General features: G+C 43.0%; 1 protein-coding gene across 1 annotated transcript in view; it reads right to left on the reverse strand.

Moving 5' to 3' along the window:
* Nucleotides 1-2,238: 2,238 nt before the first annotated feature.
* Nucleotides 2,239-12,614, reverse strand: part of TACC3 (transforming acidic coiled-coil containing protein 3) — a 64,950-nt gene continuing 54,574 nt past the window's right edge. The window contains exons 15-16 of the mRNA XM_073610932.1: nucleotides 9,082-9,202; nucleotides 2,239-2,409 (exon numbers count right to left, since the gene is read on the reverse strand). Of these exons, the coding sequence (XP_073467033.1) occupies nucleotides 2,344-2,409; nucleotides 9,082-9,202 (187 nt within the window). The 3' untranslated portion in view covers nucleotides 2,239-2,343. The remainder of the gene's footprint in view (nucleotides 2,410-9,081; nucleotides 9,203-12,614) is intronic.

Genomic DNA, 12,614 nt, shown 5'->3' on the forward strand with positions numbered 1-12,614 from the left:
CAAATATTAACCACATAGTTACTGGATTGCTGTATTTTTACCTATAACTGATTAGGTGAGTAGTAATAAATTAACTTTCTTACTCTACTATAGCTGCAAGGCTGTTGTCCTGGGTGTCCACGGAACCACACCTCAGGGGCATGCATCTGGATACAGTAGATCACATATCATTGTAAAGGGCCAATCACAGCGACCCTTTACCATATGATCAGCTGTGTCCAAAGCGGATTACAATGTAAATAGACTTGCCCATTATCGGCTCTCCTTTCCTCACGCGCTGTCACAGCATAGGGAGAGGCGATAACCCACAATACTGACAGGGGACCGACCCATCTGTGCCCTGATTATCAGTGCAGCAGCATAACAGTGTAGCCCTGCTGCCCATCAGTGCGGCCACATCAGTGAAGGAGAAAAATGACTTATTTGCAAGAATTTAACAAAAAAAAAAAAAAAAGCGGTCAGTGATGGTGAACCTTGGCACCCCAGATGTTTTGAAACTACATTTCCCATGATGCTCAACTACACTGCAGAGTGAATGAGCATCATGGGAAATGTAGTTCCAAAACATCTGGGGTGCCAAGGTTCGCCATCACTGGTCTAGGTAGTGATCTTCCCGATTCACCAAAAAACACCTCCTGCTTCATGTACCCCCCCCCCCCCCCCCCATTTCTATTGCTCACCTTCTCAATGCTGCAAAATGTCTCATACCAGTCCACTGGAAGAGCGAGCCTGAATGGGTTGAGAAGTTGGAGGAGATTATGGAGGCAGAGGAATGGTTGGCTACCTGTAAGGGCTCCCAAGTAAGATGTGATTCTTCTTGGGCGGCCTGGAGAACCTATATTTCCGATTCTGCCACAGTGGCATTTAAGCGGCTTGTCCAGGGAGACCAAAACCCTTGAGTCAGGGCCCTTGAAGTCGTTGCACCCAATTGGTAGAGAACCAGGTGAGAACTTCTATGTCAACTTATATGCATCTTTTTTGGCGTGAACACGGGATCGTTTTTTCTTTCATAGTGTTTTCCTGCTCATATTTAAACAGGTAAGGCTTTACACATAGTATGCCATTATGTTTTTTTTCCTCACCGTGATCTTCAAAGTTGAGGCTGGAGATTTTTTTTTTGTATGACTCAGTTAGATTTAAAAAAAAAAAAAAAAAACCACCACACACACTCCTCACTCACGCCAAATACCTGAAATAATGATTCCTACAGGATGGAACACACACACACACACACACACACACACCTTAATCTCAACCATTCTCTTACTTTAAAGGAGCTCCTGGGTCCTATGGAGGGGGAGGTTTTTCTGGCTGGGTCCCCAATGCCTCTCTTCCTACTTAACAGTTTGACTACCACTGTAAGCTCAGCGGTAGTGATTCCCCTTCATCCACTTCAAATATGTGGATGGGGGAAAATCAGGTCTTTAGTTCAACAAACTAGTTGAATACAGGAAAAAAAAACAAAAAAAAAACAAAAAAAAAGACCACATCCCAACATTTGTCTGCCTTCGGTTCGAGTCTGACTATATCAGCAAGTCTACTTTACTCCTATTAAAATCATGTTTCAATATAAACTATCCTCTTGTTCTACCTGAAATGTATTTGTTTCACTGTATGCTGCACTATGTTATATACTCTGTACCTTGTTCTCTTTCAAGTAAATTCAATATAACTATTGTGAAAGAAGAATCCAAATTTCTGTATGGATGCCATTTGTGTGACTATTTGTTGATCCAATCAAAAAGTCTTCATTCCCAAAGGGTTCTAGAGCATTTTGTTTTGCAATAGGGTGCCCTCTAGTGGCAATAGACAATTGCATATGATTGTGGGACATGCTGCTGTTACAACAATCAAGTCAGAATACTTACACACACACACTGATCTTTGTTAGTACAAAGATTAGCAAGACTGTATAGAATATAGTGTAAACCTAAATAAAAAGGTAAGAAAAAAGGAAGGAGTTGGCACCAGAATAATCATCCTAACAGTACACACATTGGCTGCCACTGATGCCCTCATTCTGAAAAAGCTAGTTTTAGCATTATGCTGATTCTTAGAAGTATGACGTGATCAGAATGTTGGGTCTCATTGGAATACTGTTGCAAATGATTACATATTTTATAGCAAGTGAGTCAGTGTGACAAGACAGCTAGCAGTGGCAGGTCAGTATTGCCAGCCCCCTGGGTTCCTCTCATACACGTTTACAGGGTTACAGAAGAACAGAGGCAACAGCGCAAGTTAAGTTAAAAATTCTATTTATTAGTTCTTAACATATAAAGAGACAAAACAGTGCTACAACGCAACAACGCATACAATAATGTACAAAAGTGCTGGGACAACTTCTCAGCTTTTTTCCATCTTCATGATCAAGTCATCACAGATTTTTGTCAGTTCATCATTTTCTTTTGCCTGAAATGAGGGGGAAGAGAAAAAAAGGATTTGGTGACAACAGTTAAAAAAAAAAAAAAAAAAAAAAAAAAAAAAAGGTACGACTATAGTTTTAAATATTTTTATTCATAAGCAGCACCTTCTAAAAACCAAGATCACATGTTTGACCTCACAGGATCACAACCAGGAGTAGAATTCTTTTTTAAACAGTGAATCAATAGGGGACTACTGCTCCCTCTACTGTTGGCTCCATAGCAAAGGATGAGATAGTTGGTGATGGTGGCACATAAGAGGCAGCAAAGGATGGCAGGGAAGAATACCTCAAGCAGGTTCCCAGACAGCAGAAAACATAAAAAGGATAAAAAGGGAAACCAACCGAACTGTCACGCCACACAAAATGGATATAACCAGGGTTGCACCGAAAGCGTTTTTTTTAAATCTGTGAGTACAAGTACCGATACTTTGCTTTAACACAAAATAGGCGCAAACTCACACAGCATCTGTGTGTGGTGTTTATTAAAAATGTTATAGCGCACATTAAGTACATCTGGTCAAATGAAAAATCCCAATCCCACCTATTACAGAAAATCATGGCTGCTGGAGGAGATGTGGAGGCAGTCTGCCCACAAGCTGACAACTTCTGCCCTATACAGAGAGGTGTCCTGGGACTACTCCTCAAGCGGCCATTCTTTTCTATCATCGGCGGGATCGGAACACCAAGCAGATTTTGCATTTGACCAGATATGTACCGCATTTATCGGCATATAACACGCACAAGTGTATAACACACACACCTTCATTTTAGGAGGGAAGTTTCAGGAAAAAAAAAAGGTAATTTTAAATAAAGAACTTTGAAGCAAAATAAGGGTAAGTGCCCATCTGCAGCCTGATCAGTGCCCATCTGCAGCCTCACCTCAGATTATTGCTGCCTCGGAGGAGACAGGGAGGGGGCCGGGACAAGCCCTGTCAGATTACATACAGTGAGAATCTCCTGTTTACACAGCGGCCTCTTTAATACAAAGTTCTATGATAGACAGAACACTGGTCCAATGCCGGCCCAGGAGACGGGACTTCCTATTACAGAGGCCGCTGAGTAAACAGGAGATTGTCGCTGTATGTAATCCGACGGCACTCATCCCGCCCCCCCTCCCCGTTCCCTCCTAGGCAGCCCAAATTGCAGTATCGGCGTATAACACGCACACACTATTTGCACCTGATTTTCAGGGTGAAAAAGTGCGTGTTATACGCCAATACAGTATTTAATGTGAGTAATAACATTGTTGATAAACTGCCCACTAGATGGCACTTCCCTTTGTATATACACACAGAAGCGGTGGGTGAAAAATGCAAGTGATTCTTTGCAGGGCAATTTGTGCCCATTCATTTTTTATTGACGCAATTAGCACTGCAAAGTATTGGTTTCGGGAGCATTTTCACAATATTCTGAGTGGCAATTACAGCTGTAGGGATCAGTAATTGAACAGATCAAGGAAGGCGAGCTGCACAACAGAAAGGGCGTTTTAGGTAGACCTCTAAAAATAGTAATTTTGACTTCCATGTCAATTACTCATCTTGGGATTACAGGACACAACTTTCTAGGGCTGCCCTAGACTATGGGATTTCCCCAAGGAATAAACTGAGGGTTGGGCAAAATGGCTAACAGAACTGCCAATGGATCCACCAGAAAAACAAGGTGCAGAACACCCCCCCCCCCCCCCAAAAAAAAAGAAAAATTTTAGACAGCAGGAACCTTGTGGACAAGGTCTGGAAATCCTGGTAGATCTTTGAAAATCTGAACAGAGGACCAGGCGGTGGCTGTTAGGTTGCTCGTCTTCTCCTTGTGGCCTAGGCTCTTGGAGATGGCTCAGTGGAGGTCCTCGCCGGCGGTTAATCAATTACACATACACACACTAGGTATGCTGAAATGATTACAATTCTTTATTACAGGATTCGCTGTTTTATGCTGTCTTTACAAGACTCTGCCCCAATTTGGGGGCCAATCAAAATGATACACATAAATGTTCATTAGCATATTATTCGGTAATTTCTTAATCTTGTGATTTTGGTAATGTCTTCATCTTGTGATCTTAAATATTAAAATGTTGACCCCTTTAGTTCAAGTTAATAGGTCATTGATTCCTTACTTTCTGTCATCGTCTTTTGACCATGAGATGGCCAACCACAACTTCCTAAAAAAACTAATTTTAGCTGCTGTTGGCCTTCTCATACCCAGCAACAGTGTACAGAGATAAAAACCACAGACAGATGTTTCCTAAGATGAAAGCATCAGACAGGAATAGACAGACAGGGTGATATTGCAATGAGATAATTCAGTCATTAAGTAATACTTGTCATAAGATTCAGTCTGTCATATTCACTAAAATATACCAAGATATTTCTCTAATCATATACCAAGATATTTCTCTAATCATTAAGCAAATAAGCAAAACCTGAACATATATCCTCAGGGTAAAATCAATAATCAATCATAATGCAATGTATTATGGAATCTCCTTACAGTGGCCTTGCAAATCTAGGAAGCAGATGCTGAAAATCCCAAGAGACACTGTTCCTAGGGGCATGAGCCCTGGGAAGATAAAAAAGGGGTTCCTCCTTTCCCTATTAGAGCACACATTCTACAAGTGTTGACTGACCCACCTGGCTACGAAGACTCAAGGGGAGGACAAGGACTCAGTCTTGCAAATATAAGCTATGGCTATAAAGGTTAGACCCCAAACACCCCTGACCATATCTAGGCAATGTAGGGCAAATTTCTTGTCATGTTTTGTGCCAGGACAAAGGGAAATGAAAAACAATGTCCTCCTGGAAAGATCACCTTCGGGAGGAAGGTTTTGGCTCAAAACCACTGTGTCCTTGTGCAAAACAAAACATGTTTCTGAGTTGGCAACGCTTCCTTGTAATAACAGCTGTAAAGGCTATAACAGAATGGCAACTTTTAAAAGCAAGGTCTTCCAGTGGAATCTCTTGGTTGAAAGAATTACTTGCTTTTTTGGTCTTCCTCTGGATCAACTGTGGGTAGAAGACTGTGTATATAGGATTGTAAATTCATTGGTTGAACTAGATAGTCTGGTTGAAAAAAAAAAGTCAAACTATGAAAGGGAGGTCATTGATGCACAGAGCACCAGAGGTTGAGATCTCAAGGCAACACAGGAGGTCAAATTGGGGAATTAATACTCTTCAGAAAAGTCATGATGAAGGATTGATTATGAAGCAAGAGGTTTCTGGAATAAAATGAGTAAAAACAGAAACCTGTCCCTTGTACTCTGAACAAATGCTGAACGAGACCCTTAAACCAGTAGATCTGGTCTGTCTTTAAGAAACCAAGGCTTGTTCGCCAGAAGTAGACCTAAAAAGAACATTTTTCTGTACCAAATAGGTGCGAAAAGAATCAGAACCCTTTCTTCCATCTTGTGTAACCGTCAAAAGGAGGATCTTTATCAAAGGAAAGGCATAAACCAACTTGAATTGAGGAATTACTAGATCTACTGCAAAGCCTAGATGGTCCCTGGTCTTTACTACAAAGTTATTCAGCTTGTTGAAATTGGGGGCCAGAATGTCGACTCTGGTTTTCCCAATCTTTGACAGATTTTAAAGCTGTCTGGGTGCAGAGCCCACTCCCAAATCTAGGTGATGGCAGCTTAAAGTGTATGTAAACCCTCACCTTGTAAAAACAACCCATTCAGTTAAATAGAAATTAAAGGCAAAACATTTGTGTATAGTTTTAAAAATGTATAAACCATTTCTTCTTTTTTATAAGCGATCACATTCCCTCTGTTATCAGGTGCATAAGAATGGGGGTGGGGGGGAATAGAAACAGCAGCAGACTAAACTTCCCAGTGAAAGGCTGTTGTGGTGATGTGTCAAGATGAGTGATCATTGGAAGAGCGCACACCAAGTTCCCAGCATAGCTAAAGAACTGACTACACTGTACTACTATGCCTAGCGTGGTCAGCTTTTAATAGAAAAAGCAAAGGGAGTGGCAGGAACACCAGGGATTTCACATAAAGGAAGCAATACAAAAAAAACAAGATACTTTCATACAAGTACATGGTACAGCAAGAACATGCCAGGAATTTGAAGTGTTGGGTTTACACACTCTTAAGAATCCCACCAGACCATTGTGCACTCCAGGGAAGTAAATGGCAGAAAGCTGAAATGCTTCCACCAAAGAGTGCATTAGACTTGCAGCCTGGCTTCTGTGGCCCCCCTTGATAGTATGTGTAGGCCACTGCTCTGGCACTGTCCAACTGTACCCTAACTGGGTGACCTTGCAGCAGGAAGGAAGGTCCAATATTGCAGACAATCTTTGCTGCCAGTTCCAGGATGTTGAAGTGATAAAAAAAAAAAAAAAAAACAACCTTTAACTTATCTGCTCTGTGCAATGGTTTTGCACAGAGCAACCCCAATCCTCTTTGCGGGTCCCTTGACGCAGCTTCTGGCCCCTCCTTCCTACCGGCAAAGCAAACAGTAGCTGTGGGGGCACCTGAGCAGGCGCACTCCCAAGCCGCTGCTCTGCACATCCATTCAGAAACAGAGCTGCGGCTTGGTCCCACCCCTCTTCTCATTGGCTCACTGGCTGCAATTAACAGCAGCAGGAGCCAATGGTTCTCCCCGCTGTCTTAGCCAATGAGGAACAGTCCCCGGAGAGCAAGGCTTTCATGCACATTGCTGGACCACGATGGGGCTCAGGTAAGTAATTGGGAGGCTGGCGGCTGCTGCACACAGGTTTTTTAGCTTCATGCTTAAAAACGCATGAAGGCAAAAAAAAACCTTTGTGTCCCTCAAAGAGCTGACTAAAAAGGGACCTTACGCTTGAAAGTGGAATCAGATGAAGCCTGAACATCCACCCTACAAAACCATTGCTTGATGCCAAAAAAGCCCAAGAGGCATTCACAGATTTAGCAGAGTGCTTGTCGACAGGAAAGGGTGGAACCAGATCCTTTGGACCATAAGCGTGGATAGTCTAAGCCACCTAGAGATAGTGGAGCGAGAAGCTAGTGCACCCAAAGGCTTTGCTGACACTTGTGGCAGGTGGTAAAACAGACCTCAAAAAAAAAAAAAAAAAAACCTTGCATAAAAAGGGACATTACTTATTAATTGGAAGACTCTTCTGCCAATAGCTGCTATGTTAATTGAAATCTTCTGCAATTTAGGCGTAAAAGTAGTAGACTGCGACTTCAAGGGTAACCCCAGTCAAAGAATGAAGCAACGCTGAATCAGACAGAACGTCTCTGTGGCTCCGGACCACTGGCAAATCAGATACAGAATCTACAGAGGGCATCGGAGCACATTTGTTGCCTCTGACCAGAGTACACATATAACTGGGTTATTTGGGCCACATCGTTAAGCACAACAGATTGTAAAAACCTCAGCCAAAAGTGCAGAGGCGGCAGCTACACCCAAATTGGCTATAGAGGACTCCTATATAAGGGATCCTCAGCACTGTCAGTAAGCATGCTGGAAGAAACAATAGAGCCACTAGAGAGTGCTGGGGGCAAGGTAGGACTCTCAAAGATTGAAAGTTCCACATTACTCTGAAAGCCAGAGCAGTGGAGAGACATCAACACCAGAGGAGTGCTCAGAAAATGCATAACATTCCCCCCCAGAAGATGTCAGTGCTCAGTCAAACAGTGGTAGCCCCCTCGAGGCAAAAACCCCCAGGGACAGGGAAAAAAGGACCCAGTGACATATGCAAAGAGGTGGCCTACCTTGAGCCTTCAGAGGCAGGCAAGGGCTGAGGCAGTGCCAGTGGCTCTAGACCTGGAAAGTGCTCCGCAGCTTGCTTTTACCAGAAGAGAGTCTGGAAATTTCCACACACGGAACCCAGTGCCTGAAGTCACTTCAGATATCCCTGCAACATTCAGTCCAGCAGGCACTGGATGCAAAATGCCAAAAGGGTGGTGTAATTGCAAGTATTCTTCCTCCCCAATTCTACCTCATTTCTTGGTGGCTGTATATTGTCTTTATCTTTTTGAAACATCTTTTTTCCGTAAATATATTATTTGCACAACTTTGGCCTTTTCATAACAAACCCTTATGTTGAAAAGTGTTAACTTTGTCTCTAAAGCTCTTAATGCAAGCTATAAACAAACCTGCACTACAGTTGTGTAGTAAGGCCTCTGAGCAGACCTGTCTGTGGTGGCAGTGTGTGTTGCAGACACTTATTCTAAAATCATAATTGGTATTGCTAAAATTACGTGTCTCCCCTGGCTCAGTCTTTAAAAAACGGGGGTGGTGGCAGTTAAAGGGTTAATTGCGTAATTAGCCCAGTGACACTCGCTCTCAGGCTGTTAGCACCTATATTGTGGTCCCGCAAGCTGGAAAATCTTTGTGCTGGGCGCAGCTGAGAATGGCATTTGTTAAGCAAGTGACAGAGTGGTGTAAGGTTGGCCGGTCCTTCGGCGCAAGTTAGCGAGGAGGGCAGGGATCTGAAACCCGCGTTCTTCACAGGTGGTGCAAGCTAGCAACAGATGTCAGTGTTCACATAGCAAAGCTGAATACAAGTTCATCCACCTAGGACATGAGAAAAAGAAAAAACAAATTGTGGCATGCTGGTAGAAAGGAGGGTTACCCTGGGTTGGCACAGTTGTTTGCTAGTGTCCCATCCAGTAGGCAGCAGTTAACTTAAAAGGTTAAAGACCTTGGTGACCCTTAAAACACAAGGGGGCTTACCTTTTGTTCTAAAGTGCGCTCCAGGGACTGGACCTTCATCTGTTCTTTGCGTAGTGTTGCCTGGAGTGCTGTTGCTTCAGACTTGAACTTTGTTCTTACTTGAGCAATTTCCTCATTAGCTCTGTATCAAGACACAAGCAGATGCCAGTGAGTTTCTGGTAGGTACTGAGACTTAAAAACGGTCACATACCAGAGTTATCTCCCCGAGGCAGAGAAAAAGTTTGTCGAATGGCCATATCTGGTTAAAATTTGCTGTTGCACATAAATTTATACAATGGGTCAACTTACTCGATTCGCCCTGTAAGACCAGGGTATTAACCAATAATGTTCTGTCTACCCCCTTTACTTTGGGACACAAGACAGGGCTTCCCTCTCTACAGGACTCTGCTTTGACAATGGAACCCCTGGCAACCGATTTGTGCTAACCAAGGCATTTATGGTCTGTGGGTAGGGGCACTGGAAGATAAGTTAAGTTATCACTACATGCTGATGCATTGCTTTACCTGAGTGATTCTCAGTCCTCTTTGGTCACCACCCTGCAGACCTTTAATGATTTTGGATATTATTCCTTTAGAGTATATTGGTCCAGGCCCGCCCCCCCCCCCAATAGACAAACTTGCAGCTCAAGTGACACCTAAACCCCCTTTAAAATGGGTTAAACAATGTAAGGTCCAGGGACATGTGCATACCAAGATACTTAAAGTTCTTATTGGAACTCAGTGTCACCGATTTTTCAACTCCAGGTACAGAGTTTAACTGAGACTCAGTGGTGGGACGCACCAAGAAAATCATGTATGTCTTTAGATGATCTGATCGGGATTCCACTCTGCCCTGCTATTTTTATAGTTGGATCCTCTCAATCTTTGGTGTATAGATTACCTATATTCTCTTCAGCTATAACACAAAACTGATAATGGTACTAAGAGTGGACAATTGTTTAAAAGGTCATACTTCTGAGCTGATCCCCTCATACCCCCCTTTGGGACAACACAATGCAACCTTGTTTAAATTGTATACCCGATTGTTATTTGCAGCAGAGTGGGTATTCAGATGCTTAAAGCAGAGTTTCACCCAAAAGTGGAACTTCCGCTCATTTGTCTCCTCCACCCTTCCAGTGACACATTTGGTATCCTGGGCCCACTTCCGGGAGACCAGGCTGCGGTGAATTACGTCAGCAGCTTGGCTCCCTCCGGGCCAGTAGGAGAGCGCAGCAGTGCCTCGTGCAGGCGCAGTAGTAACGCTTTACTACCGGGTTCCCTTACCGGCAATGGCGGCAGCATCCGACAGCTGATGGAAACATCAGCTGTGGTGCCGACATCGCTGGACTCCTGGACAGCCAAGTGTCACATTATTAAAAGTCAGCAGCTGCAGTATGTGTAGCTGCTGGCTTTTAATTTTAGCAGGAGTTTTACAGAGGAGGTCTACTGCTAAAATTACTGCCCTCGATCTGACCTTCGCGGCGATACCTCACATGCATGGTGCAATTGCTGTTTACATTTGACGCCAGACCGATGCTTGCGTTTGCCTTTGCGCGAGATCATATGCCTGTATGATCTCCGTAACAAGAGATCATAGGAGCTGGTAAGGGGCAGTATTTTTATTGGTGGAGGAACCCTTCTGTCACCATGTTATTCTGGGTGTTATGGTCGCATGACTTGCATAGCATGGATGCTTGTCTCACCTACATTTGAAGGAGTGTTCTGCCAGTGAATTTTTTTTTTTTCTTTCCCTTCATACTTTTGGAACGGACTGAATTTACTCATTTTTCCATGTTTTATTTTTGTTTGATGTGATTTAAATAATTTTTCTCACTGCTTGTCACTATATTATGGGTGTATAACACACACATTGAGAGGTGATTGAATTGCTTCATTTTCATTCATTATTTAAAGTTTACAGCACAGCTACTTTTGTTTTTTGTATATATCTTAGTGTGGGTGTCTCACATTCTTTAGTTGCGGCTTTGTGTCATTCGATTTTTAGTACAGAGACCTGACTGCTGTTTTCAGCAAGAGATGAGAAAGTTCAACTAAGACTAGCCAGACTTTGCCTATAAAATACAATATCACTTTTGGTGGAGTAACCTTTACAGGTCTGCAGTCTTTATGAGCTGCTAAAGCGGGCAAGTCAGTCAAGTACACCTGTCACCAGAAATGTCTTCATTTGGAACCCTGAACAGTAATCTGTACAAAACAGAGGGTAAAGCCTGGTACACACGATGATATTATCAAATGATTGCCCATTCTTTTTTGCATGCTAATTTCAGACGAAAACTGTACCAATTAAACAAAAAAATCGGATGATATGGTAATGTACGAGAACATTTTTCGTGTTTGTCCCTTTGGATAATTTCAGACGAAAGCTGTGTACCAACGATCAGATTATCATACGATCGTTCCGAAAGCATTATTTTTTGTATGATTTTCTGATTTTTCGTACAGGCCTTAACTCTCCAACAGGAACATGTTCTAATCCCCCTTCACCATATCCAAAACTAAAAGTGTCGCCTTTAGCGATACAAGTCTTCAGATGTGTGCTTTAGGCTGGGGTCACCCCTTAGCGAAGCATTAAGGAAGTTCATTTTTGAAAAGGCCGCCAATCCACTGAACCCTCTTTAGGGAAAGCAACACAGTAGTTCATTATAGTAGATGCTTTGGGGGGCCTTTTAAAGTAAATGTCTTCCCAACGGCCCAATGCAGGTCTGGCACAGCAACACATGCATTAGGCCTCAACGTAAAGGTCTGCTCCCTGAATTAGTTTATGGGGTCCTTTTTCTTTTTAAAAGCTACCCTCAGGGGATATATGGGTTATGTGGTCAGTTTACAAACTGTCTAGTTGCCATCCTTCAAGCTCAAATTTCACTTAAAGGGTTACTAAACCTAGTAATATGAAAATGGTTTACCCCCCCACCCAAGCTTATAAAGCTTTTTTACATTAAAAAACTGTCACTATATACCTTTTTGGCTGATCTGCATACCAAGGTCACATGATAAACTGCAGGGTCTGCTTGATTGCTGAGTGTTCAGGTAGGAGGAGATTTCCACTATAGCCTGTGTCCTCATGCTGTAAAGGGAGGCGGACCAGCCATCAAGATGTGACATCCCACCCAAAGTGTTCTTTTAGTTACTGGGCATGGAGGAGGGAGAGACTGGTCTGTCATTAAGGATCTGTATACACACCCAAATGTGTGATGTCAATATAATGTGACCTGAAAAGCTCAGCTCAACAAGGAACTGTTCTCTCCAGCAAGAGACCAAAACTGAGCATGTGAAGCAGTCCTAACCTCATTGTGTCTTAACTGTCTTTGCCAGAAGAGACCCTACAGGAGGGGGGAGGATCTGTCCATACAGGATCAAAAAGCCTTTTTACACAATACAGAGGATTAACACCTTAACCACTTGCTGACCGGCTCCTGTACATATACGTCGGCACTTTAAAGATGGATCTCAGTAACAGCAGCAGCTGCTGCCATAACCGAGGTATTCACCGCAAAATCACCATTATCTGCGCCGCTTACCGGAGCCGTTGGCAGC

Source organism: Aquarana catesbeiana, linkage group LG01 (assembly GCF_042186555.1).
Source record: "Aquarana catesbeiana isolate 2022-GZ linkage group LG01, ASM4218655v1, whole genome shotgun sequence".
Lineage (NCBI taxonomy): Eukaryota > Metazoa > Chordata > Amphibia > Anura > Ranidae > Aquarana > Aquarana catesbeiana.